At 38.0% G+C, this 27941-nt stretch overlaps 2 protein-coding genes across 6 annotated transcripts in view; one reads left to right on the forward strand and one right to left on the reverse strand.

Annotated features, from left to right (window-relative positions):
• The window catches only part of FAM149B1 (family with sequence similarity 149 member B1), a 69728-nt gene extending 60070 nt beyond the window's left edge, over positions 1 to 9658 (reverse strand). For 2 of the 4 annotated variants that reach the window (XM_041747607.1, XM_041747606.1), the window contains exons 1-3: positions 9440 to 9658; positions 4248 to 4352; positions 2593 to 2722 (exon numbers count right to left, since the gene is read on the reverse strand). In XM_041747607.1, the coding sequence (XP_041603541.1) occupies positions 2593 to 2722; positions 4248 to 4352; positions 9440 to 9486 (282 nt within the window). In that variant the 5' untranslated portion in view covers positions 9487 to 9658. Of the gene's footprint in view, positions 1 to 2592; positions 2725 to 4247; positions 4353 to 9439 lie in introns of those variants that run through there. The other 2 variants (XM_041747609.1, XM_041747608.1) reach the window with 2 other exon arrangements.
• Positions 9659 to 9758: 100 nt separating this feature from the next.
• ECD (ecdysoneless cell cycle regulator) overlaps positions 9759 to 27941 on the forward strand; it is a 30782-nt gene continuing 12599 nt past the window's right edge. For both annotated transcript variants that reach the window (XM_041749092.1, XM_041749093.1), the window contains exons 1-9: positions 9759 to 9936; positions 11562 to 11779; positions 14521 to 14638; positions 17488 to 17575; positions 17659 to 17837; positions 18887 to 19079; positions 20105 to 20233; positions 22633 to 22761; positions 25553 to 25638. In XM_041749092.1, coding sequence (XP_041605026.1) covers positions 11575 to 11779; positions 14521 to 14638; positions 17488 to 17575; positions 17659 to 17837; positions 18887 to 19079; positions 20105 to 20233; positions 22633 to 22761; positions 25553 to 25638 — 1127 coding nt within the window. In that variant the 5' untranslated portion in view covers positions 9759 to 9936; positions 11562 to 11574. The remainder of the gene's footprint in view (positions 9937 to 11561; positions 11780 to 14520; positions 14639 to 17487; positions 17576 to 17658; positions 17838 to 18886; positions 19080 to 20104; positions 20234 to 22632; positions 22762 to 25552; positions 25639 to 27941) is intronic.

Consider the following 27941-nt stretch of genomic DNA (forward strand, 5'->3'; position numbering starts at 1 on the left):
AGGATAAACATAATATTCTACAAATGCTATTAAGAAGAATAGTGCAATATTCCATCTTACTAAAGATAAAATCCTGACGTATAAAAATGAAGGTAGTAAAAAGAAGTAGTAGTAGTAGATGTGAAGGTCGAAAGTGAAATGGTGGGGATCCCTGGGTAGCTCAGCAGTTTAGCACCTGCCTTTGGTCCAGGGTGCGATCCTAGAGTCCTGGGATCGAGACCCACGTCAAGCTCCTGACATGGAGCCTGCTTCTCCCTCCTCCTGTGTCTCTACCCCTCTTTCTCTTTCTCTCTCTCCTTATCATAAATAAATAAATCTTTTTTTAAAAAAGGAAATGGTAATATTTGATCTTTAAAAAAAATCTGCTGTGCAGTAAATAAAAAAAGCAAAGGAAAGGGATACATTTGTATGACATTTATAACTTATAAAGAAGTACTAATTGCAATATAGAGACAACTAATGGAAATACAAAGTTAGTACATTAAAACTTCACAATAAGCCATCAAATTAATTATTTCCCTTAGGATAAAATTTAAATTATTTACTATGGCTTTATATGATCTAGTCCTGCCTGCCTCTCTGATTTCATTTATGCTTTCTCTGTCTGAGACCATCCCCCAACCTTTTTTCAGTTCCATGAACATACCAAACATTTTCCCTTGGAAACATGAAACTCTTTTCATCCTTTGGGCTTTTGCATATGCTGCTGGTTAACTGTCTGGAAAGCTCTTTTCATCACTCTTCACGTAGTTAACTTTTTAATCTGTAAATCCCAGATCTATCTATCTAATAATCCTATCTAAAGTAAATCTCCCCTATAATGTCTATCTAATAATCCTATCTAAAGTAAATCTCCCCTATAATGTCCTGTTTCAGTAGCCTGTCATCTTCCTTAGAGGACTTCTTACCTTTTATATTTTACTTATTGTATTTTACTAATTACTTACTCTCCCTCATTAGACTATTCAATCATGTGAATCTCACTCACCCTATATTCCCCAGTACAATGTCTAACAGCAGATGTATTCAATAAATATCTACTGAATGAAGAAAAATAAAACTCAAGCATCAGATAATAATGGAAAGTTCCAATTATGATATTAGGGATATTATATGACTATATATAGCTATTCAAATTGAGGTATGGAAGTAGTAAAAGAAATGTTTATATGGAATAATGGTGAATGGAAAAGAAGACCACAAAATAGGATGCACATATACAACTAAGTAAGGAAAGTGTTTATACAACCAAATTCAAATGACTGGAAATAATTCATGGTGATAATAATAGATTATAACAATTAGCAGACCTTGTAAAGAAAAGAAGTTGTTAACAACGATATGCTATAAAGTCAGTATTGTGGAAGAGTGCTTACAAAGTATAAAAACAGAGTATAACATTGTATGTACACCATGATTACAGCTAAATTAAATATAAATTGAAAGAAGACACAGAAATAAAAATACCTATTGCATCAAGGCAATAAACATGCATAAAATGTGACTTTAAAATTTTCTTTTTGGGATGCCTGGTGGCTCAGCAGTTTAGCACCTGCCTTTGGCCCAGGGTGTGATCCTGGAGGCCTGGGATTTAGTCCCACATCGGGCTCTCTGCATGGAGCCTGCTTCTCCCTCTGCCTGTGTCTCTGCCTCTCTCTCTCTGTGTGTCTCATGAATAAATAAATAAAATCTTAAAAATAAAATAAAATTTTCTTTTAAGGTTTTGATCTTTTAAAAATAATATTTTATAATGGTATTCATATGGGGAATATATAAAAAATAGTGAAAGAGATTAATGGGGAAAGGAGAGAAAATGAGTGGGAAATATCGGTGAGGGTGACAGAACATGAGAGACTCATGGGAAATGAACAAGGGGTGGTGGAAAGGGAGGTGGGTGGGGGGATGGGGTGACTGGGTGATGGGCACTGGCGGGGGCACCTGATGGGATGAGCACCGGGTGTTATACTATATGTTGGCAAATCGAACTCCGATAAAAAAAACATACAAAAATAAATAAAATAAATATTTAATAATGGGAAACAGCCATAAATAAGTAAATAAATAAATTAATTAGTCAATCTCTTCTCAACACCTAATAAATAATGACTGAATAACATTTTGGGCAGATATCTTTAGTCCTTTTTTCTAATATGTATATAAGCAAAAATATATGTAAACTCAGAACCACACTATCCATATTATTTTTAATCTGCTTTTTTCATTTAATCATATATCATAATCATTTTCCCAGTCTATAGTAGCTTAATAATCAAGTTCCGAGAATAATTTAAACAACAGGTAACAGTGGTGAAGAGACACATTAGTGGACTACACAAAGCCACAAAGCAAAAGGTGTAGACCCAGGGCCCAGTTTCATACTAATGTTAAGTCTAACACTAACATTTTAAAGGATCAACTACTGTATCCATAAAACAGCAAATACTGAAAGAGGGTAAAAACTGATGAGAAGTATTAAAATGTAAAAAACCAATGTTCAAGAGTGAGGAATGAAATATACTGACAAAACTGACAAATCCTAACTCCCAGAATAGTCTCCCAAGTACTCCATCAGACCAATAACATACAACTCACACCATATCCCCAGGAGAAGTCCGAGCTGCCTTCCGTAGAGATCCCTGTGCCTGTATAGCTTAGAAAAGCAGATCTTGAATTCCCAGTGTCAGCTGATGTAAAAGGTGATTCTTGTGTAATGTCAGAGTCACTAAATGCAAAATTTGGAAGAAGAGAGAAAACAGAAAAATTCTTATACTTTCTCAAGTTTCTGTAGCATTAACTACTCAGCAATTTACTAGGTGGCAATCCACAGAAGCAAAAATAAATGAAGAATTTAATATTTAAACATCATGGAAAAGTCTTAATTCCTACAGAATTGATGACAGTGATTCTAAATAATTCTAGTCATAGTTTGCAACAAATACTTTAACATTCAACTTACCATTTCAGAAATATGAACAGTAATATTTGAACTTGTATGGCACTTTTACAGTTTACCAAGCACTTTTATAGATATAATCCCATTTTATCCTCACAACAACCTGGTGATGTAGAAGTCAACTGACCCCATCTAAAAATTTTTTTAAGTTTTTTTTTTTTTTTTTTAATTTAAGTACACTTTACATTCAATGTGGGGCTCAAACTCATGACCCTGAAATCAAGAGTTGCATGCTCTTCCAACTAAGCCAGCCAAACACCTCAATTAACCCCATTTTAAAGACGATCTGAGATTGAGTTTTAGGCTTTGCTTTATTTTAATTTTTATTATTAAACATTTTACCTATGCATTTGAGAGAGAGAATAACAGAGGGAGACAGCAGGGACAAAGGGGAGGGGAGAAACAGACTCCCCGCTGAGCAAGATGCCTGACTTGAGGCTCAATCCCAGGACCCTGAGACCATTACCTGAGCCAAAGGCAGATGCTTAATAGACTGAGCCACCCAGGTGCCCCTGGTTCTAGATTTTGAAAACTGGTTTTATGACTATAATTTTTCTATGATACCACGTTGCTTCTCAGAACCCTCTTTGAAATTACAGTATGCTCTGTTTCTTAAAATGATAACTGCAGCTAATACTTACTCATTAACCATTATGTCAATCATGCCAAGTTTTACATATTTACCTCATTTATATCCACAATACCCTTTAAGAGATACTATTATCGGGATCCCTGGGTGGCGCAGCGGTTTAGCGCCTGCCTTTGGCCCAGGGCCCGATCCTGGAGACCCGGGATCGAATCCCATGTCGGGCTCCCGGTGCATGGAGCCTGCTTCTCCCTCTGCCTGTGTCTCTGCCTCTCTCTCTCTCTCTCTCTCTCTCTCTCTCCCGGTGCATGGAGCCTGCTTCTCCCTCTGCCTGTGTCTCTGCCTCTCTCTCTCTCTGTGTGTGTGACTATTATGAATAAATAAAAATTTTAAAAAAAGAGATACTATTATCTGGTAAGTAACTTGCCCACTGTTACCCAGGTAATAAGTGGCAGAGCCAGGATTAAAAATCAGATGTTAGACTCCTTCTGAGTCTTGGCTTTTGAGTATGTCAAAATACTACTTTTCAAGGGTTATAAGTATGATGTTTCCATTAGCTGTTCCAAAATGAAAACTGAATGGTACTGAAATGTGATAAAAATTATTGTTTTGTTTCATTAGTACAAGACTAGGTATCAAGTCTAAACAAAAAAATACTTTTGCCATTATCAAGTGTAATAAGCAAACAAGTACACTTTGTGTTATTACCTTTGGGAACTTGTGTCTTTTTCATGGCTGTCATTAGTAGAAGAAATTTCATCCAGCTGCTCTGGAAGGGGATGATGATTAACAGCATGTTTTGTTATTCCTTTCCTGTGAAAGATTTTTTAAAAAGTTATATTTCCTGTGAAGAAAAAATATATACTTTTCAATAACTTGACTACAGGTTAGTCACCTACTTCCTGCTGCTCTGAGACTGTACTGTCCTATGTGCTAGCCACTAAAACTAGCAGTTAAAATGTGGTTAGTCAAGGAGCAGCTGGGTGGCTTAGTGATTGAGCATCTGCCTTTGACTCAGGTTGGGGTCCTGGGATGGAGTCCCCACATCAGGCCCTGCAGGGAGCCTGCTTCTCCCTCTGCCTATGTCTCTGACTCTCTCTGTGTCTCTCATGAATAAATAAATAAAATCTTTTAAAAATAAAATAAATTAAATTAAATTAAAATGTGGTTAGTTGGCATGATGAGCACCAGGTATTATACGGAAGTGCTGAATCACTATATTGTACACCTGAAACTAATATTACATTGTATGTTAACTGGAATTTAAATAAAAACTTATATTCTTAAAATTAATTTCACTGAAAACTTAAATTACAGTAAGTTATAACCCCACACCTATTAGAATAACTAGTACAAAATATAGTAATAACATTAAATGCAAACAAGGATGTGTAGAAACCAGATGTCTCATACACTGCTGGTGGAAAGGTAAAAAGGTATAGCCAATCTGGAACAGTCTCACAGTTTCTTTTTTTTTTTTTTTAAGATTTTTAATTTTTATTTTAAGAGTGAGAAAGAATGAGTGGAGGGCAGAGAGAGAGGAAGAAGCAAGTTCCGCTGAGGAGCCCCACACAAAGCTCTCCATTATAAGACCGTGGGATCATGACCTGAGCCAAAGGCAGATGCTTAACTAACCCTTGAGCCACCACAACGCCCCAATTTTTAAAAAATTTATTTATGATAGAGAGTGAGAGAAAGTGTGCATGGGAAGGAGCAGAGGTAAAGGGACAAGCAGGCTCTGCACAGAGCATGGAGCCCAACATAGGGCTCTATGCGGGGCTTGATCCCAGGACCCTGAGATCATGACCTGAGCTGAAACCAAGAGATGGATACTTAACTGCCTGAAATCACTCAGGTGCCCCAGTTTCATAGTTTCTAATCAACTAGTACCAATGTCAGTTTCCTAGCTTTGACATACTAGTTACATAAGCTGTCATCATTAGGGGAAGGTACGTGAAAGGTTCATGGGATTCTATGCATGATTTTTTAACATACATAGTCTATAATTGAGTCTATAGTGAGTCTATAATTATTTCAAAATAAAAAGGCAAAAAACAAATTTCATCTGTTCTATTTTTTTTAACATGACTACCTGAAAATTTAATATTCCTTATGTGGCTGTATATTTCTATTGGACAGAGCTGCACTAGGGAGTTCAACATGTACATTAAACTAAGGGATCAATTATATGTTCCAGTCTTTTTTTTTAAGATTTTATTTATTTATTCATAGAGACAGAGAGAGAATGAGAGGCAGAGACACAGGCAGAGGGAGAAGCAGGCTCTATGCAGACAGCCTGGCGGGGGACTCGATCCAGGGTCTCCAGGATCACACCCAGGGCTGCAGGCGACGCTATACCGCTGCACCACCGGGGCTGCCCTATATGTTCCAGTCTTTTTTTCTTTTTTTAATATGTTCCAGTCTTAATCATCTATAGTAGACCTTCCTCTCCCCAAAATTCTGTAATAAAATAAGTTTAGGAAATGTGATAAGCTAAACAAAGTACATACGTTTCTTTATAAAAGGCCTCCTTTAGGGCCTTTCATATGTAAATGTATATTATAAATCTCTAATACTCTTATTTCATAGGCAAGGAAAGTGAAGCACAGAGAGATTAAGTAACCTGCTTAAGGGATGCCTGGGTGGCTCAGCGGTTGAGCATCTGCCTTCAGCCCAGGGCGTGTTTCTGAAGTCCCGGGACCGAGTCCCACGTCGGGCTCCCTGCATGGAGCCAGCTTCTCCCTCTGCCTGTGTCTCTGCCTCTCTCTCTCTCTCTCTCTCTCTCTGTATCTCTCATGAATAAATAAATAAAATCTTTTGTAACCTGCTTAAGGTCATATGCCTAGGAAGTGATGGGAGCCAGGATTCAAATCCAAGTACTCTGGCTCTGAGGTTTCTCAGACCAAATGAATAATTTGAGATTTTAGTGAATTGTACCATTTTTGTATATAAAGATAAAGCTAAGGGCCCAGTCAGCAGAGTTTGTACTTTAAACTATTTCTCAAATGGTGGGGATGGGTTTGTGCAGAGCTATCTGAACTTCCCTCATTCAATGATCCTACAACCGAAAGCTTGTCTTTGAGACAGTAGAAGTGAACAGAAATGTGGATTCCAGCTACAAAACAGAAACATAAGACATTTTTTAGTCTTTCAAAGAAATGTGAGTATGAAATGATTAGGTAACACCAAAGAAACATTAAATTTGATTGTAACACTGCTTTTACATAAGAAAATACCTGGGGGCACCTGGCTGGCTCAGTGGATTAAGTGTCTGCCTTAGGCTCATGTTGTGATCTCAGGGTCCTAGAATTGAGCCCAGCACTGCTCCACGGGGAGTCTGTTTCTTTCTCTCTTTCTGCCCCTCCTTAAACCCCTCCCCTGGCTCATGCTTGCTCTCTCTCATACTCTCTCAAATAAATAAAATCTTTTTTAAAAAAGAAAATACCTATAATTTTTAGAAGTGCATACTGAAGTATATAGGGGTGAAATGATAGTGTCTGGGATTTTGCTTCATTATTTACAGATGACGGACAGAGAAAATGAAAAAAGATAAAGATGAAGATGAAGCAAATATATCAAATTTGTGATAATTGTTGAATGTGGGTGATAGGTGGTTAATTATATTATTTGCTATAAACATACATGTGTATGTTTGAAATTTATCACTTTTTAAGTGTTAAGCCGTATGCTGAAAATCCCTTTTTTTTCAAACTCTTTTCAATATCCATAATTTGGAACTAATAGGGAGAAACCTAAAGTTACTTATTCAAACCAAATTATCATAACACCTAAAGTAAAAATCGCTTTTATTTTACTGTCATTGAGGTACATATAATCTTCATTATTTTCATTATTCTTATCCTCCTGACTCCTCTACAGAATCTTTGGAGGGGTTGCTTTTAGGGAGTATCAAAACAACAATAGAGAACAAGTACCCTAACTATACTGGGGTAATCCTCACCCACTAAATGCCTACCAACAACTTTTTCCATAAATATGTATTTTTTTACTCTCAGAATGGTCAGAATTAATTAAAAGCAGATGTTTAGCTGAGCCCTGTTCCCTTTATTAGAAAATTACTTTCTTCTTCATACTTCCTAAAAAGCTTATTGTCTGAATTGCTACTGTATAAATATCCTATTACTTAGTGGATAATAAGCTTCTTAAATTAAGGCAAGAAGAGATCACAGATTTTCTTTGTATGTCTGTTGTACCAAGTAAAGGTGGGAAAGGACAGGAAATAACCAACTACTGAGAATCTACTATGTGTCAAGCCCTGTGCCATCACTTTGGATATGCTTTATTTTTTTTTAAAGATTTTATTTATTTGAGAAAGAGCACAAGCGGGGGGGGGGGGGGGGGGGAGGAGCAGAGGGAAACGTAGACTCCCCACTGAGCAGGGAGCTCAAGGTGGAGCTCAATCCCAGGACCCTGGGACCACTACCGGAGCCAAAGGGAGACACTTGACCAAGTGAGCCACCCAGGCTCCCCTTAGATATGCTTTTATTTGTTTATTTTATTTTTTAAAGATTTTATTTATTCATGAGAGACACAGGCAGAGACAGGCAGAGGGAAAAGCAGGCTCCATGCAGGGAGCCTGACGTGGGACTCCATCCCCTAGGACTCCAGGATCACGCCCGGGGCTGAAGGCAGACGCTAAACCTCTAAGCCACCCAGGGATCCCCCAGATATGCTTTTAGATAAAGTCTTAGTCCTATATTACAGAAATGAATGCTCAAATATTTAGTAATCTGCTTAAAAGTCACATGACTAGAAAAGAGCCTAGCCAGAAACCCAGATTGACTGAAGATTCCATGCTTGTTATTATCATATGTAGTTAGTATTTAATTAATAAATGTATGGTTGCTAAAATTACATGGCTCTATGGAGAGAAAAAAAGTTGGGAGTTGAGTATAAAAAGCCTAAGCTCAAAACCTATTGGTTATATAATCTTAGGATGTGTAACCTTTCTGATATTTCATGCTCTGAAACACTGAAAGACAATCATGCCCATCTTACAGGGTTGTTGTAAGGATCAAGAGGTGAAAGTCATTTTGAAAGTGAAAGCATTAACAAATGTACAACATTATCATTACTTGCTAAATTACAATGCCTCACCGTTTTAAGGGACGGGAGGTGGGTCTTTAAGCTTAAATATTTGCTCTCTAGATCAAAACTTATCCTTAAGGATTCCGATGTTTAATTGCAGAGATGAGGAAGTAGTATGTGTCACGATTATGGCCAACGCTTCAGGGTCAGACTGACACCCGGTTTGTGTGCTCCACTGCCTTCTGCCTGTGTAATCTTTGACCTGCTTCAATCTTAAATCTGGGACATTTGCAAAATGTAAAAAATAATATTCCCTATTCTGTATCCCTGCTGATAGGATTAAGTGAGTCAATGCATGTAATCAGCTTTGCATGGTGCCTGGCACTAGATAGATATATGGATTTTTTTTATTAGATTTTAATTTGCCAACATATAGCATAACACCCAGTGCTCATCCCGCCAAGTGGCACTAGATATACTTAACTTTGTTGTAGCACTCAGTCACCTATTAGTACCTTCTCCAGTCGTCAATGGCCTTTGACAGTGAGGCATGAAGCACTGAGAAAACTACAAATGCCACAGGAGACCCAGTCCCTGAATTCAGGAAGTGCAGCCCGGGAGGGCCAAGTCCTAGGACAGCACAAGTGACACGCCCTTAGCTGGACAAGGGAGACAGACCGGGCAGCGTCTGACAACTCTGGGAGGAGAGAATTCCAAAGAAAACGTTCCTTTCCCCACCCTGGGAACGGGAAGGTGAGAAGCACCGGTTGGGAAGGATCCCGACCGGAGCGCCCGGGGCCCCGCCTCAGCCTCCCCCGGCCCGCGCTGGGAGGGCTGAGCAGTCCACTCACAGCTCCAAGCTCTGTGGCACCGCCTTCCGAGTGTATCTGGAGATCATCCTCCTCTTCCTCCTCTGCCGCGAAGGGGGCGGGCACGCCAGGGTGGGGGCCTCCGGGCCTGGCCCTCCCGCCGGCTGCGGCCCGGCCCCCTCCGGCCACCTCCCGGCCCCGTCACGCCCCGTCGCCTAGACTCCGGACCGCCGCCACTCCTAGAGTCCCCACCCCTCCGGCCCTCCGCCCTCCCTGCTTCCCCGCGGGGGCGGAAGTGACGAAAGCACCGGGGCACCCGCCTAATGCTCCGGTGGACGCGCAGCAGTGACGCCACCGGGGGTTCCGGCGTCGGGCGGGTCTTTGCGAGCTTCCGCTGGCCTCAGGTGCCCGGGAGACGTCGGGACTGACCTTGGGCCGGGCTTTGGCTGCCACTGGCCGCTCCGGACCCGCTCCCGCGGTGGGAGGGGCGGCCGAGGAGAGGTGCCGCGGCGGAGACGCGTGGGGGAGGCCCGGGAATCGTAAGCGGAATTGGCTTCCTTCCGTCTAGTGAGGAGCATTAGACTCCGGCCCAGCCCTCTGCTGCGCCGTCGCTCCTCTTTCTCTGCGTGTCGGTTTTCTCACTTGTACAGCAAGGAGTTAGCCCGAGTGATCTCAAAATCCCTTCCTGTTCGGACACTAAGTTCTATATAAAAATGTGTGCCTTACATTGTGGGGTTGGGTGGATGGGAGTATCCGCCCCTCGGGGTTGGGAAGCCAGATGATGATTTGGACAGACTGGAGAGAAGATGCAGGTTCCCCTCGACCTCGTCTTATCAGCCCGTTAGGAAACCGAATAAGAATAAAAATCGAATTGTGCCTTGCAGTGGGCACATCCAGCGGGGTGCGTCCTCTAGCAAGGCTCATCTGGCAGCAGCAGTTAGCTGGTACTTGTGTTTGTAAGGGAGACCCTTAGAAAATAGAGCTATTTCCCTCCTCTTGAGACTTGAAAACGGGGTTAGTTTCAGGACAGCTGTAGGATCAAGAACCATGGGCAAATTATTTTGGTGGAAGATGATGGGACATGAATGTTTTTGTGGTTTTGAACTCCCCTGTGCTGGACAATATTCATAAAACGAAATTTAAATTCTGCGGAGTGAAGGTTCAGAGCTGCTTTTTTTTTTTTTTAAACAGTGTACGTGTTGTTGTTTTTTAAGATTTATTTATTTGTTTATTCATGAGACACACACACACACACAGAGGCAGAGACACAGGCAGAGGGAGAAGCAGAATCCACGCAGAGAGCCCGACGTGGGACTTGGTCCTGGGTCACCAGGATCACGCCCTGGGCAGAAGGTGGCACTAAACCGCTGGGCCACCGGGGCTGCCCTCTTTGGGGCTGCCCTCTTTTCTTACTTTGGATAAATTTTATATTCCTTTCTCTGTTTATAAATTTTTATTTATTTTTTTTGAAGATTTTATTTATTTATTCATGAGAGACACAGAGAGAGGCAGAGGGAGAAGCAGGCCCCACGCAGGGAGCCCGACGTGAGACTCGATCCTGAGTCTCCAGGATCAGGTCCTGGGCTGAAGGCAGGCGCTAAACCGCTGAGCCACCGGGGCTGCCCCAGAGCTTTTAAAAAACAATTTAAACTAGGAGAGGAATTCGGAAGTAAAAGAGTAACATTCTCATTCTACAGTTAAGGAAAAAGCCCCAGAAAGAAATTGAGGTGCTCAAAGTGACACAACTAATTTCGTGGCAGAGCTGGGGCTTCTGATAGTATTTCACATAAGCTGTTATTGCAGTGCTTCTCAAAGTGTGTTATGCATGCACACTAGCGCTAGTACAGGGGCAGACCTTTTATTTTATTCTTGCATACCTATTAGTTAATTTGGGAATGTGATACTCAACATCTATTTACTGTACTGTATGAAAAGTTCTAATATAGTTTTAAGGATGAAGAACATAATTTTAAGTTTAAAAATCATTATAAGAATATTAAATGGGTGTTACCACTCATACTTGATCAAGGCAAAAAATTAAAATGAGAGTATGTGGGTAACTGAATTTTGGAAGACAATGGAATCATGTAGGATAGTTCAGAGAATTGGATTTTACTTCTACATTACTCTGTGTGGTTTTACATTGTTGAAACTTTAAATGTAGTTTTCAAAGAAGAATGGAGGAAAATACGAAGCTGGCCACAGTGGAAGACACTGTGGAGTATCACCTGTTCCTGATACCAGATGAACCAAGGGACCCAGAAAAGCACAAAGAGATTCTTCAAAAGTATATTGAGAGGATAATGACTCAGTTTGCACCTATGCTGGCCCCCTATATCTGGCAAAATCAGCCTTTCAATCTCAGATATAAACCAGGGAAAGGTAAGGCTCTTTTCCTTATTTTGATTTTCCTTATTTTGTGTGACATCTAATTCTGACAATGATGTATAATAGTCCATAGTTCATTCAGTCTTGTCAGGAGATTTATAACCTGAACTTTTTTGATTAGTGATGCTTACCTACATTTGGTTAAATCCTTAAACTTAACCAAAAATTTTTTAAAAATTATCTTGATGAAAGCTTTCTAATAGTAATTACCTTAGGAACTAATGTATACTCAACATTATTAAACCATGGCTATTCTTTGCAACTTTACTCTTCTGTGCTGTAATGTATCTAGGAACCTATACTCAACAGGTTCAGGCATCTGGCTTCCTTAACCATAGTTTGCTTTAGTGGTTACTCTGTATTCCTCAGTCTTAATCATGTGTTTAGTAGGCTGCCTTATTTCACATAGTTGTGAAACTATGTGGCTCTACCTGGCTTATAAAGAGAAATAATTGGGCTTAGCGCCATTATTTGCTACTCAGAAGCATTTTGAGATTGCTTCACTGCTTCCCTGTATTGTTGGTGCTTGACATCTGACCTCTGGCCAAATATGGCACTTTTTCTTATCATTTCATATAGCTTTAGTAAAATGAGGCATGAAGAGGTGACCATGGCTCTTATTTTATGCAGGGTCTTATTTCAGATCAGGAGTCTGGCATCTTTTGATACTGTCAGTTTAGGTTTAGATTTAGTGTTTATCTGTTCTCCTTTGGCTAGCAGTTGCCAGATGTGTTCCCTGGTGTTAATTTTATTGAACTCCTGTTCACTGAAACACATGTGATATTTATTGGCAAGAACACTGGCACATTAGCACAGCACATCCAAAACCAACTCCTTATCTTTTTCCTAGAAAATCTTTTTTACCCAATGTTTTCTTGTCTTGCTTAATGGCACTGCTATCCACCTAGTTATTCAAGTTTGTTAATAATTCAGAATTATACTCAGCTCCTCACTTGACCATGTTCAGTCAGGCGCTGAATCCTAGTGTGGTTACTCCTTAAATGTGACCGCTTCTCTACATTTGTTTAGCTACAATCTAGACCCCCTTTATCTCTTCATCTGGAAGACTACAGTAACCCAACTAACCTCTCTGGTTCCAGTGTCTCCAATTCTTCACACTGTTGCCAGTTACCTTTGTAAAAACACAAATTTGATCATGTCACTCTTCTGCCTAACATCCTTCACCAGATACCCATTGCTTCTGGATAAATTGAAGTTTAATATATAAAGTAGATGAAAATAGACACTCTAATTGGAGCTTCTCTAAGTAAAGAAATTTGAGAGATGTGAGTTGGGGAGAAGAGTTAGCTAGGCTATTCTTCCTACTTTTTTTTTTTTTTCCATAGCAGCTCTAGAGACACTCCCCAGTGTGCTTGTTTGATCTTTAGTCTGTTAATGTGGTAGGTTATATTGATTGATTTTCATATACATCACATTGCATTCCAGGAATAAACTCAACTTAGTCGTGGTGTACAATCTTTTAATGTGTTGAATTCAGTTTGCTAGTATTTTGTTGAGGATTTCTGCATCGGTATTCCAGGGATATTGGTCATAGTGTTCATGTATTGTCTTTGGCCTTAGGATGAGGATAATACTGGCCTCACAAAATGGACTTGGGACTGTTCCCTCCTCTTCAGTTGTTTATAAAAGTTTTAGGAGGATTGATGTTAATTCTTCTTTAAACGTTGGCAAAATTTTCTAGTGACTTTTTCTTTGTTGGGAAGTTTTTGGTTACTGATTCAATGTCCTTACTAGTAACCAGTCTATTCAGATTCTCTATTTCTTCATGTTCCAGTCTTAATAGGTTTAGTGTTTCTAAGAATGTACTTATTTCTTCTAAGTTATCCAGTTGTTTGGTACACAATTGTTGATAGTGTTCTCTTATAGTCCTTTTTATTTCTGTAGTATAGATTGCAATATCTGATTTTCATTTCTGATTTTAGTTACTTCCATCTCCTTTTTTTTTTCTTACTAAAGGAGATTTTGTCAATTTAGTGATCTTTCAACAAACCAAATCACTTTATTTTTTTCTGTTGTTTTTCTATTCCCTGTTTCATTAATTTCTGTTCTAATCTTCATTATTTCCCTCCTTCTGCTAGCTTTGGGTTAGCTTTTTCTTGTTCTAGTTCCTTATGGTGTAAAGTTACGTTATTGATCTGAGATCTTTATAACTATAAACTTCCTCTTAGCACTGCTTTTAGTATGTCTCATGTTTGTTTTCATTTTCTCAAGGTATTTTCTAATTTCCCTTATGATTTCTTCATTGACCCATAGGGTTGTTTAAGAGTGTATAAAGTTCTACAGATTTTGAATAATGCACTTCTTTAAAAGATTTCTGCTCCATCTAACTCTAGCTTCCTGATATTCCCAGAACACTGTATTGTCTATCATGCTTATATGCCTTTGCACATACTATTCTCTCTTTCTGGAAAGCCTACTTCTAGTCATTCGTCCAAATGAACATAGTTCAGATATCACATTCTATATGCTCACAATCCCCTCAGTGCATACATCTGTTTATTGTCTTGTTTTGAGATGGTGTGGTGGTCCGTCTCCTATTGTCTAGATCCATAAGAAGTAGGCTTCTTATGTCCTGTTCAGCTTTGTAACCCCAACTCCCCATATAGTACCTACAGCATGGTCAGTCAATGAATGTTTATTTGAATGATTACGTGTATTTTTATGTGCACTAACAAATTGATTTGATTATATGATTGCTTTTCTCTTGTTTTTAGGAAATGTTCCTGCTCATATGTTTGGTGTGACAAAGTTTGGGGATAACATTGAGGATGAATGGTTTATTGTTTATATAGTAAAGCAAATTACAAAGGAATTTCCAGAGTTAGTAGCAAGGTATTAGCTATTTTAATTATCTAAAGGAATTCTCTTTTGAGACTGACTACATTTTTATCCATTTAGCAAATATTTTTCAGTAGTCTGGTAGAGACTGTACAAATTTGAGACTTAGATTTTGAAAGTGACTTTATGTTTTCTTTTCTCTTGTCACTTCCTTTTCTTGAGGAAAAATATAAGTACATTGGCGAGTTTAATATCCTCAATTTTTAAACAAAAGCTGCCTATTTTAGTTTTTTTTTAATACTCATTATGGAAAAAAAAATACTCATTATGGAAGATCAAATACAGATAGTAAATAAAATCCAAACAATACCAAAGGGTGTTTAAAAAAATCTTAGGGGACATCTGGGTGGCTCAGTGGGTAAGCCCCTGCCTTCGGCCCAGGGCATGATCCTGGAGTCCTGGGATCAAATCCCACATCGGGCTCCCTGCATGGATCCTGCTTCTGTCTCTGCCTATGTCTCTGCCTCTCTCTCTCTCTGTGTCTCTCATGAATAAATAAATAAGAATCTTTAAAAAAAAAAATCTTAGAAAAAAATTCCATTTGCAGGTACATGTATACATTTGACAGATTACTCTATCTTCCTCTATTATACCTTAGCTGTATATTTTTTTTTTTGAGAAATCACATATGGAGAATTTTAAAGAAAAATCAGAACAGTTATATTAAAAGCAAAGTAGGTAAAACTGCATTCTAAATCTATTCAAAATGGGAACTGATAGTTCTCTATAATTACCAAGTTGTGTCAGCAGAGGGCAGTTCACCCATTTGCCACGTTATCCTAGTTTTCCTGTCAGCCTCCAAATTCTGATCTGTACACCCAACCTCTTCCCCAGCAGAACAAAAAGAAAAACAACTTTGAAAACTTCTATCAAAATTTCAAACATGAAAATAAAAAGAATGAACCCACATGTACTCATCACCTAGCTTCAACAATTATCAACTCATGAACATTCCTACTTTATCTATACCTTTCCCCTACTCCATTACATAGCAAGATTATTTTAAAGCAAATTACCAATAGTATGCCATTTGATCTTTAAATACTTTAAGATATAAATATAAAAGATAACTCTTGTTTTAAACATTACTATTACTACACCTCAAAATAATTAGCAATAATTTCTTAATGATAAAATTTTAAGTACACAAACACAAAGATAGTCATTCCTTCTTTTTACAAGGATAATAGGGCGAGGGCAATGCCTTATGTGTATGGATTCTGATCTTTATATAATCATGACCTATACCTACAAACCAGGCCTCTAAAGCTTTTTAAATAATAGGCATCTACTGTCTTGTCAGTTTCTTTTTTTAATGAGAAAAAGAAAGAACTTCTATCTTTGCCAGATTAATCTTCCTAAGGTAGTGCTCTAACCCTTTTCTACACTGCCTTGAAATCTTTCATTCCTTTTCTATATAAAACTAAGCTCATTCTCAATGACTCTGTTAACATTTAAAGCTCTTCAGAAAATGATATAACTGCCTTTTTTTTAAAGATTTATTTATTTGAAAGGGAGAGAGAGAGAGCGAGAGCACACACAAGCAGGAGGGGCAGAGGGAGAGATATTGAGAATCTCAAGTAGACTCCATGCTGAGCCTGGAGTCTGACGCAGGGCTCAATCTCCCGACCCTCAGATCATGACCTGAGCCAAAACCAAGAGTCAGGTGCTCAGCCCAGGTACCCCAGAACTGTTCTGTTCTAGTCTTAGTCTTTACTAATTGTCATTCTCCAAATATCCACCTCAAATAGCTATTTCTGTGATTATGCTTATGCTAATCCCTCTTCTAAGAACATCTCTCCTTTTCTCCTTATGTCTCCACCATTAAAATTGAAAAGATCTAGAACAGTATATAAAATACGCTACCTTTTGTGTGACAAGAGAAGAAAATAAGAATTTATATTCCTATTTGCTAGATTATGCATAAGCAACCTCTAGAAGGATAAGCAAGAAATAACAATGTTTGAGGATAGGAATGGGGCATATAGGGACAAAAGGAGGAAGGAAACTTTTTCAGTGTGTAACTTTATGTATTTTTTTAAAGTTTGGCAATGTGACTATCTTACCTATTCAAAAACTTAAATTTAGGGGTGCCTGGGTCACTCAACTGGTTAAGCATCCAGCTCTTGATTTCAGCTCAAGTCATGATCTCTCTGCCCCTCCCCCTGCTCACGTGCTTTCTCTCTTTCCATCTCTCTCAAATAAATAAATATATCTTAAAAAAATCTTTAAACATTTTTTAATTTTAAAAAAGTGATACAAATGAGGCAAAACAAAATTATCTCTCAAGGTCCAAGTAACTTTTCTATAAATGCTTTCCTAATCTTGGCTCTATGTGATTTTTTTAAAAATTTTTATTTATTTATGATAGTCACACAGAGAGAGAGAGAGAGAGGCAGAGACATAGGCAGAGGGAGAAGCAGGCTCCATGCACTGGGAGCCCGACGTGGGATTCAATCCCGGGTCTCCAGGATCGTGCCCTGGGCCAAAGGCAGGCGCTAAACTGCTTCGCCACCCAGGGATCCCTCTATGTGATTTTTTTCTTCCTTTGACACCCTATTATATAGTTTCATATTTTGTCTGGTGTTACTTATTTATGTACTTATTTTTTCTCCTTATCATCTCTCTCAAACTCCCTTTATTTTAGAATCTCTTTCAGTATTTCATATTTCAGTATTTCAGTATTTCAGTTTTAAGTATTTTGCTTTGTTATAATAATCTACACATAGCATATACTCAGATGTTTACTAAAATGAAAGAAAAAAATATTAGAATAAATGTATCTTGATTAGTAGCATATATGTGCTTTTTTGAACGCATAATTGGAATTTCTTTTGCATTAGGATTGAAGACAATGATGGTGAATTCTTGTTAATAGAAGCTGCTGACTTTCTCCCTAAATGGTTGGATCCTGATAATAGTGCCAATAGGGTAAGTATCATGTTGTAACATTTTTCACACATACCTAGATTTTGTCAGTGCCCAGAATGAAAATTAAAATGTGCATTTTGCAGGTGTTTTTCCAGCGTGGAGAATTGTGCCTTATTCCTGCACCAAGGAAACCTGGCACAATGTCCTGGCTACCCACCACACCCCCAACGGTCCCACAAGCATTGAATATAATCTCAACACACCCAGAAGAAATTTTGGCTTCAGAATCTATACGAGCTGCAGTGAATAGACGCATCAGAGGGTAAGTAAAATATTTTCATTGCTAGTCAAGGAGCCTTTTGCTTTATTTTCTTTTTTTATTATTTATTTATTTATTTATTTATTTATTTATTTATTTATTTATTTTTGCCTTTTGCTTTAATGCAGCTCAAGTCTTTGGTTGCATGTAGAATTTCTTTCACCTTTAATGCTCATTTTCATTCTGTCTTCTTCCTTCATGAAAGTGACTAACAAACTTACATGTTCTAAAATTAAGAAATAGATACATCTTTTAATTCCCGTTCATGGGTGTTAATATTCCACTCCCAATATTTTTGCACTGCTTTACTTATGTACTATATCCATAGGTAAAAATTTTAAGACATACAGGACTGAAAACATAAGGGAGTGCAATGTACTCTGTGGTTCTGAGGCTCTGTGTGGGATTCTTTTACCTATGTGGAACACTTTAGGCTCTATTCAAAGGATATAGTCTTCACCTAATAACATTAGTTCAGCCTTTTAGATTTAAGTACCTATTTAAAGTTTAGCACTAATCAAGTTTTAACAATATAAAATCTCTTTTAACTTTTTCAATATACTTTGTAACATTGTTTTAGAAGAAAAAAAACTCTGATTTTATCCTTATTTCAAAGAATAGTAGAATTTTTGTTTTGTCTTTATTGAACTACTTTGTTTTTCTTTAAGGATTTTGTTTATTTCAGACAGAGCATGAGCCAGAGAGTTGTGGGGGAAGAAGGCGCAGAGGGAGAAGGATACACCTACTGACAGGGAGCCCATCGTGGGATGGGATCCTGGGATCATGACCTGCGCTGAAAGCAGACACTTAACTGACTGAGCCACCCTAGTGCCCCGGCTGAACTACTTTAATTTCTTTTCTTTAGTTTCCATTTCTTCCTACTTTTGCTCATTCCCTTTCTTTTGTGCAGTTTTTAGTGTATATGGTAGCTTTATCTTCACCTTCCTTGTCATTCTACATTTTACTCTAATGAACCAAGATGATATAAGGAGAAGTAAATGGGAGAAGAATTCTAGATACATATCATTAAATAATTATTTTATCTGATACAGATACCCAGAAAAAATTCAAGCCTCCCTTCACCGTGCACACTGCTTCCTTCCAGCCAGCATTGTAGCGTTGTTAAAGCAGCACCCCCGATTGGTGGCTGCGGGAGTCCAGGCGTTTTACCTACGGGACCCCATTGACCTGCGAGCCTGCCGTGTTTTCAAGACTTTCTTGCCTGAAACACGAATAATGACATCGGTAAGATAGCTTTCTTGATCACTTAGGTTGTGTCACTGGAAAGAGAGTTGAACATGATTGTAATTGTACACTAGAGAAAACTGGAAATATTTTGTTTCCTCAGGGCAGGTTAATATACTTTTATTTTTCTTTTTTCTTTTTTCCCATCCATGGAGGAAGATTTCAAGAGACTTCATTTCCTATTTTATATCTAAATGTTTCCTAGATATTTTCTGACCATATTTTTCCTATTTTATTTTCTTCTTAAGAGTAAAACAGGGATCCCTGGGTGGCGCAGCGGTTTGGCGCCTGCCTTTGGCCCAGGGCGCGATCCTGGAGACCCGGGATCGAATCCCACATCGGGCTCCCGGTGCATGGAGCCTGCTTCTCCCTCTGCCTCTGTCTCTGTCTCTCTCTCTCTCTCTCTGTGACTATCATAAATAAATAAATAAATAAATAAATAAATAAATAAATAAATAATAAATAAATAAATAAATAATAAATAAATAAATAAATAAATAAATTTAAAAAGAGTAAAACATTTTGGGGATCCCTGGGTGGCTCAGTGGTGTAGCGCCTGCCTTCAACCCAGGGTGTGATCCTGGAGTCCCGGGATCAAGTCCCACGTCGGGCTCCCTGCATGGAGCCTGCTTCTCCCTCTGCCTGTGTCTCTGCCTCTCTCTCTGTCTCTCATGAGTAAATAAATAAGATCTTTAAAAAAAAAAAAAAAAAAGTAAAACATTTCATTTCTTCCAGAGACTTAAGAAATATCCTTTATCTTCTACCTACCCAAATTGCCACATAATGTAATTAATGAGAGGAATTTCATTAGTGATAACTAAAAAGTTGACAGTGAGGTCAATTTTATGGCATGTGAATTATATCACAATAAAGCTGTTACTAAAAATATGTTGGCAGGTGAATAGGTTGGATCTTCTTTGCATTTCATATGAATACAAAGCTCATAAATGAAATTATTAACTGTAAAATGATACTCAAATTTTTACTTTCAGGAAGACTCATATATTTTGTGTCCCAATGTCTAGGTCACTTTCACTAAATGTCTGTATGCACAGTTGGTACAACAAAGGTTTGTGCCAGACCGGCGGAGTGGATACAAGATGCCTCCTCCATCTCATCCTCATTATCGAGCCCATGAATTGGGCATGAAGTTGGTAATGTACCATAAAATTTTATATTCTTCCTTTCGGTAAACGGGCTCTTAATAGAATAATGATACAGCATAACAAGTCTAGAAATATACCTAACTTACATGAGAATATAGTAAACTGTGGCATCTCAAACAAAAAGAAAAAATGGGTTCAGTAAATGATAATAGAACAACTGTGAAGCCGTCTAAAAAATTAAAGTTGATTCTCTCACATCTATACCAAAATAAATTCCAGGTAGACCAGATATTTAAAAGAGAACATTGAAACCATAAAATCTGAAAGAAAACACAGGAGAATTTCTGATAATTTGAATAGGAAAGTTCTTTCTAAACAGGACTTAAAACCAGAAGCTGTTAAAAAAAGACTGATAAATTTGATTATTAAAAATTAAACATTTCTGAGGCAACTTGGGTGGCTCAATCGGTTAAGCATCTGACTCAATTTCAGCTTAGGTCATGATCTCAGGGTTCTGAGATCACACCCTGTGTCTGGCTCCATGCTAGGCATGTAACCTGCTTAAGATTCTCTTTCCAAATGAATACCTACTATTTATATTGACATGGATGGAACTGGAAGGTGTTATGCTGAGTGAAATAAGTCAATCGGAGAAAGACAATTTTCATATAGTTTCACTCATATATGGAATATAAGAAATAGTGAAAGGGAACATAAGGGAAGAGGGGAAACTGAGTAGCGAAAAATTAGAGAGGAAGATAAACCATGAGAGATTCCTAACTCTGGGAAACAAAGAAAGGGTTGTAGAAGGGGAGGTGGGTAGGGGGATGGGGTAACTAGGTGATGGGCATTAAGGAAGGCACATGATGAGATGAACACTGGGTGTTATACTATATGCTGGCAAATTGAATTTAAATTAAAAAAAAAAAAAAAAGAGGGGATCCCTGGGTGGCTCAGCGGTTTAGCACCTGCCTTTGGCCTGGGGCCTGATCCTGGAGTCCCGGGATCTAGGCATCACGGGATCAAGTCCTTCACTGGGCTCCCTCCATGGAGCCTGCTTCTCCCTCTCCCTGTGTTTCTGCCTCCCTCTCTCTCTCTCTGTCTCTCATGAATGAATAAATAAAATCTTTAAAATAAATAAATTTTTAAAAGAGATTCTCACTTTCCTTCACCCTCTCCCTCTGCTCCTCCCCCCCCGCCAAGAAAAAAAATTAAGCTTTTCTATGTGGAAAAGAAAAACCCCATAAGTAAGTCAAAAGATAGTAAGAGCTAATTTCTCTAATATATATATATAGAGAGAGAGAGTTCCTACAAGTCAATGTGAAAAAAATACTAATTAATTAATAACAAGTGTTCAGAAATCAGGAACAGACAATCCACAGAAAAGGAAACACAAGTGATTTTTAATCTAAACATAAGAAAAATGCTGGCCCTTGCTCATAACAAAAGTAATGCAACTTAAAGCTACAAAATAGTATTTTCTACCATCTAGCAAATAACAAAATGTTTGATAATATATATTGGATTGGTGAAAAAATACATAGAGATACTAAAACATCATTGATGAGACTATAAGTTGATTTGATCTCATAACAATTTGTCAATATCCATCAATATATAAAATGCACACACCATTCTGGTCAGCATTTTCACTTCTAGATATTTATCCTCCATAGATATTTTACATGTGTACAAAGATGTATGAGGATACTTATAGAATTATTTATAGTAGCAAAAGATTGGAAACTACCTAAATGCATATTAGTAGGGGAATAGTTAGGTAAATTAGTCTACCTCTGCAGTGAAATGGATAAATTTGTATGATCATATCTGAAAGAGCAAGGTTTGGAACAGTGTGTATGTTGCCACTAAATGACCACAGTGATGGAGTAGGATATACTGATACAGACGGTACACACACATCTGGTTATGTGCATATATTAGTTCTGAAAGGATATACAAAAAATTGGTAACAATAATTTTCTCTAGAGTGATCAGGAAAGCTCCCTGTCTGACTTATTTTGACATGTGCATTCATTATATTTTTTAATCAAAGGACTCTTAAAATGAAGAGATTCGAACCTCCCTTCCCTTTCCTTTGTCTGAGACCATGCTGAATTCATTTATCATTTGTTAGACAGAAAGCTTTTATAAGTCTTTTTTTTTTTTAAGCAAGTAAGAAATAAGTTTAAATTTCTGGTTTTATAATCAGCAAAAAAAGAAATCTCTTTAAAGAGAACAAGAATCTTTGTTTTGTATTATTTGCTTTCCCTTTATAATTTTTAGTAATCTATAGAAATTCAAAAACTTGAAAGTCACCTGACTTTTTCATAAAATTCAAAGTGTTATAGATGTCCGTATGCCCATATATCCAGTCACCAGTTCTTGAGTGTGGCTAAATGAAAAGAAAATAACTTAATAATGAAAATTCTGTCTATTCCATCTAGGCTCACGGATTTGAGATCTTATGCTCCAAATGTAGCCCACATTTTTCTGAATCCAAGAAATCCTTCATGACTACCTCACCACTCTGGGCTGGCTTCCTTGAAAGTCTGAAAAAGAACGATTACTTTAAGGTAGGACTTGCAATGCATTTATAAAATTGTACAATCCAGGGAAAATCAAGCCTGTAAATTAGAGTCCTAAGGTTCAAATTTACTGTGTAATATTGTTATAAAGGCTTGAGTTAAAAGGGACTATTATAGTTCGGTGTTAATGACAGGGTGACCATGAACTGTTTCCAGTATTTTAGAAAAGTTATTAACATTTATGCAAATGATGAAAGTTATTATTTGTATCAGAAGAACAACTTATGCAAATTATAGGCAAACATGAAGATACCAAACAGAAAAATGAACAAAGACATGGCTTAAAAAAATTCAAAAAGACAACTAATAAATTTCTCTTAAAATATTCACTCTCTAGGTGCCTGGGTGGCTCAGTTGGTTAAGTGCCTTCGGCTCAGGTCATGATCCTATGGTCCTAGGATCAAGCCCCGCATCAGGTTCCCTGCCCAGTAGAGCATCTGCTTATCTCTGCTACTCTGCATCTCTGCCCATCCACGCTCTCTCTCAAATAAATAAACAAAATCTTTAAAAAAAATAATAATTCAAAAAATAATAATAATTCATGGGCACTTGGGTGGCTCATTCAAATAGGCATATATCTTTGGCTCAGGTCATGATCCCAGGGTCCTGCTCAGCAGGGAGTCTGCTTCTCCTTCTGCCCCTGCCCCCCTGCTCAAACGCTTCCCTTCTGTCTCAAATAAATAAAATCTTTAAAAAAATTTTTTTTAAATAAAAAATTGGGGATCCCTGGGTGGCTCAGTGGTTTAGCGCCTGCCTTTGGCCCAGGGCGGGATCCTGGAGTCCTGGGATTGAGTCCCGCGTCGGGCTCCTGGGATTGAGTCCCGCGTCGGGCTCCTAGCATGGAGCCTGCTTCTCCCTCCTCCTGTGTCTCTGCCTCTCTCTCTCTCTCTCTCTATGTCTATCATAAATAAATAAATCTATAAAAAAATAAAAAATTTTCCCTCTTAAGTAGTAAAGATATACATATGAACACAATAATAAAGACTTTTTCACATATGTGAAAAAGAATTTGTATGATATTTAGTGCTATTGAAAGTGTAGTGAAGGGACACCTGGATGGCTCAGTCAGTTAAGCATCTGCCTTTGGCTCAGGTCATGATCCCAGGGTCCTGGGATTGAGCCCTGCATCAGGCTCCCTACTCAGGAGAGAGTTTGCTTCTCCCTCTGCCCCTCCCCCTGCTCATGCTCTTGCACTCTCTCTCTCTCATATTCTCTCAAATAAACATATAAAATCTTTTTTTTAAAAAAAGAATATGGTGATATAAGAACAGGCATTTCTCCAAAGAAGACATACAGAACGCCAAAAGCTACATGAAAAGATGCTCAACATTACTTATCTTCAGAGAAATGCAAATCAAAGGTCACAATGAGATACCACCTCACATCTGTCAGAATGGCTTAAATCCAAACACAAGAAACAAGTGTCGATGAGTTTGTGGAGAGAAAGGAACCCTCGTGCACTATTGGTGGGAATGCAAACTGGTACAGCCACTGTGGAAAACAATATGGAGGTTTCCCAAAGAATTAAAAATAGAATTATTATATGATCCAATAATTCTACTAGGTATTTACCCAAAGAAAATGAAAATAGTAATTCAAAGGGATACATGCAGTGTGTTTATTGCAGCATTATTTATAACCAAGATGATTTATAGCCAAGGGGAGCAACCCAGTGTCCTATCAATAAATGGAAGATGTGAGATAAATATATATATATATATATATATATATATATATATAAGCATTACTCAGCCATAAAAAGTAATGAAATCTTGCCATTTACAACAACATGGATGGATCTAGAGGGTATAATGCTAAGTGAAATAAGTAAGAGAAAGTCAAATACCATATGATTTTACTCATGGAATTCAACAAACTAACCAAATGAACAAAAGCAAAAAGAGACAAAAGATGGACTCTTAGCTACAGAGAATAAACTGATAATTACCAGAGGGAAGGTAGGGGGATGAGGAAATAGATGAAGGGGATTAAGAATACACTTCTGGTGATGAGCACAGAGTAATGTATAGAATTGTTGAATCACTGTATTGTACGCCTGAAACTAATACAACACTGTTAACTATGCTGGAATTAAATTTTTTTTTAATTTGAAGATATAAAGACTAGCAATATGGAAAAGTGCTTATGATATTATAGTTTATTTATGAAAGAATAGAAAATCTTAAGTGTGAATGCCAAAAGAAACATACATGTGAAAAGCAGAAATGGTAAAGTAGGATTCTGTTGGGATGCCTGGGTGACTCGGTGGTTGGGCGCCTGCCTTCGGCTCAGGTCGTGATCCTGGGATCGAGTCCCACATCAGACTCCTGCGGGGAGCCTGCTTCTCCCTCTGCCTGTGTCTCTGCCTCTCTCTCTCAGTCTGTGTCTCTCATGAATAAATAAATAAATCTTAAAAAAAAATAAAGTAGGATTATGCTATTTTTTGGTTCTAATTGTACTATGTTTTATAAATTAATTACTAATCAATTATTTCTTAATAACTAATTAAATATTAGAAAATGATAGCAAATCTTCCAAATTGGAAAGAGGTCCTTAATATGAAAGGATTAGGAACTACTGCATATAACCTAGTCCCCTTATTTGGAGAAACTGCCCCAAAAAAGTACATTAATAACAAAATGGGGATTGGACTCAAGCCTCATGATTCTTGAACAATATCACACTTGCCTCCCTGAAAATTGCTGGTGAGCAGATTATTTTAATGATACCATGCAAATAATGTTCTGAAAGGCCTTTTTTCTTTTTATCTTTTTTTAAGGGACTGATAGAAGGTTCTGCTCAGTACCAGGCAAGGCTAGAAATGGCAAAGAACTACTTCCAACTCTCAGTAAATCGGCCAGAAAGGTGAGTTTATCACTACCTAACTATGGCAGCAGAGTGGTAACCTGCCAGAAGTTAAGGTGTTCCTCACCCTTAAGATAGTTGCAGAAGTTGTGGTTGCCATATTTAAAGAGTTAATGATAAGGATCAGGGCTGAAGTGGGGGAGAGGAGGTGTTGCTACAGAAGATCACTGGAGGGACACCTGGGTGGCTCAGCAGTTGAATGTCTGCCTTTGGCTCAGGGCATGATCCTGGGGTCCTGGGATCACATCCCATATTGGGCTCCCTGTAAGCCTGCTACTCTCTCTTTGCCTGTGTCATTGCCTCTTTCTCTGTGTCTCATGAATAAATAAAATCTAAAAAAAAAAAAAAAAAAAAGTCACTGGATTTGGCACCTGTTATTACTGTCATCATCATCATCTAATGGCTAACATTTACTGGTACTTACAAAGTGCAGGCTACTTTATTTATTTATTTATTTATTTATTTATTTATTTATTTATTTTTATGTAGGCTACTTTAATCTGTTAACTCTTACAATCCTATAAAGTAAGTATAATTATTATCGTTCTCTATTTACGCTAGAGAAACTAAGCCAAGAGAGATTAAGTAGTTTGCCAAAGGTCAAACAGCTAATAAGTGACAGATACAGGATTTGAACTTAGGCTGTCTGATATTGAACATATGTATAATTTCCTATAGGAGCCCTTGGCTGTGTCTAGCTACTTTTAGGTAGGTCTGAAATATAGGATAAAGCAGACATTCAGCTTTCAAATCACATTTCATTCTGACCTGCCATACATTTTCTGGGAAAAGAAAGAAATGAGTATAAGGTTGGGAGGAAATGCCACCCCTTTAAAATTTAATTAAGTGGAATTCTTTTTTTTTTTTTTTTAAAGATTTTTATTTATTTATTCATGAGAGGCACACAGAGAGAGAGAGAGGCAGAGACATAGGCAGAGGGAGAAGCAGGCTGCCTGCGGGGAGCCTGATGTGGGCCTTGTTCTCTGGACTCTGGGCAGAAAGTAGATGTTCAACTGATGAGCCACCCAGGTGTCCCAAAGTGGAATTCTTATAATGATGGAGTCACATATCTGACTAACCCCCTTGCTAATTGTAATTATAAACTCTGGACAGAATATAAGGAACAATTATTTGAAGATAATAAAACAACAAAATAAGGCAAAAATTGAAGGAAATAGGACCCTAAAAGAAGAAGATCACAATGGATAAGGTCCACATTATTCCCCCTGACAGTGCAGCACCAAGGGAAAAATAGAGCTCTAGGGCAGCCCAGGTGGCTCAGCAGTTTAGCACTGTATTCAGCCCAGGGCCTGATCCTGGAGACCCGGGATCGAGTCCCACGTTGTGCTCCCTGCGTGGAGCCTGTTTCTCCCTCTGCCTGTGTCTCTGCCTCTCTCTCTCTCTCTCTCTCTCTCTGTGTGTCTCTCATGAATAAATAAATAAATCATAAATAAATAAATAAAATCTTTAAAAAAATAGAGCTCTAGTAGAAAGTTTCAGTCCTACTAAGCTCAGGAATCAAAGGTCACATTTTGAATATTGAAAAAAATGCAATTGATGTTAGCAAAATTGAATGAGATACTCAAAGCTATTGAATAACATGAAAGAATAGTTTTGTATATATTACATTTAAAAGGTCCCAAGTTGTGTGTGTTTATCATTTTGTTATTGGGCTTTTTTTTTTTTTCCAAGTGAAACTTACTGGTCTTGACCTCCAGTCATTTTGCTTATGTCTCAGACATCACTTATTTATGTTCTTTGAGGACTGATGAAGCAAAGTTGATGCTGAGAGAACTCTAGCCTCAGTTGTCTATGAGATAATAATGACTTTACAGCAGTCCTTTCTTTCAGGAGTGTCTGTGTATGCCTTTGTCCCATTCCCATCAGTTTTATGGCAGTAATTGGTGATAAAAAGAGAATTCATTCTTAGGTTATCATTTCAGAAAACATGGGAAAGAGAGGGGAGTAAAATCGGTGGCTCCTCATGGTTAGAAGAATCTCCCCCAGATGATTCCCATCTGCCTGAAAGGGCCACTCTGCCTATGGAGAAGTTACCTTACAGAACTGGGTTAAAGAAATGTTAAGAAATTAGACAGACTCATATATTAGTTAGGGCTCCTTGCACAAAACAAGATAGATTGGTGGCTGGGTAGCTTTTTTAAAATAATGACGTTTGTTGTTATAAAAGTAGCACATTCATTCATTATAGCAAATACAGAAAGATGTAATAAGGAAAAAATTTATACCAGAGAGTCAACCACTATTACCATTTTTATCTACTGCCTTCCAGGATTCCCCCCCCC

This window comes from Vulpes lagopus, chromosome 3, assembly GCF_018345385.1.
Source record: "Vulpes lagopus strain Blue_001 chromosome 3, ASM1834538v1, whole genome shotgun sequence".
Classification (NCBI taxonomy): domain Eukaryota; kingdom Metazoa; phylum Chordata; class Mammalia; order Carnivora; family Canidae; genus Vulpes; species Vulpes lagopus.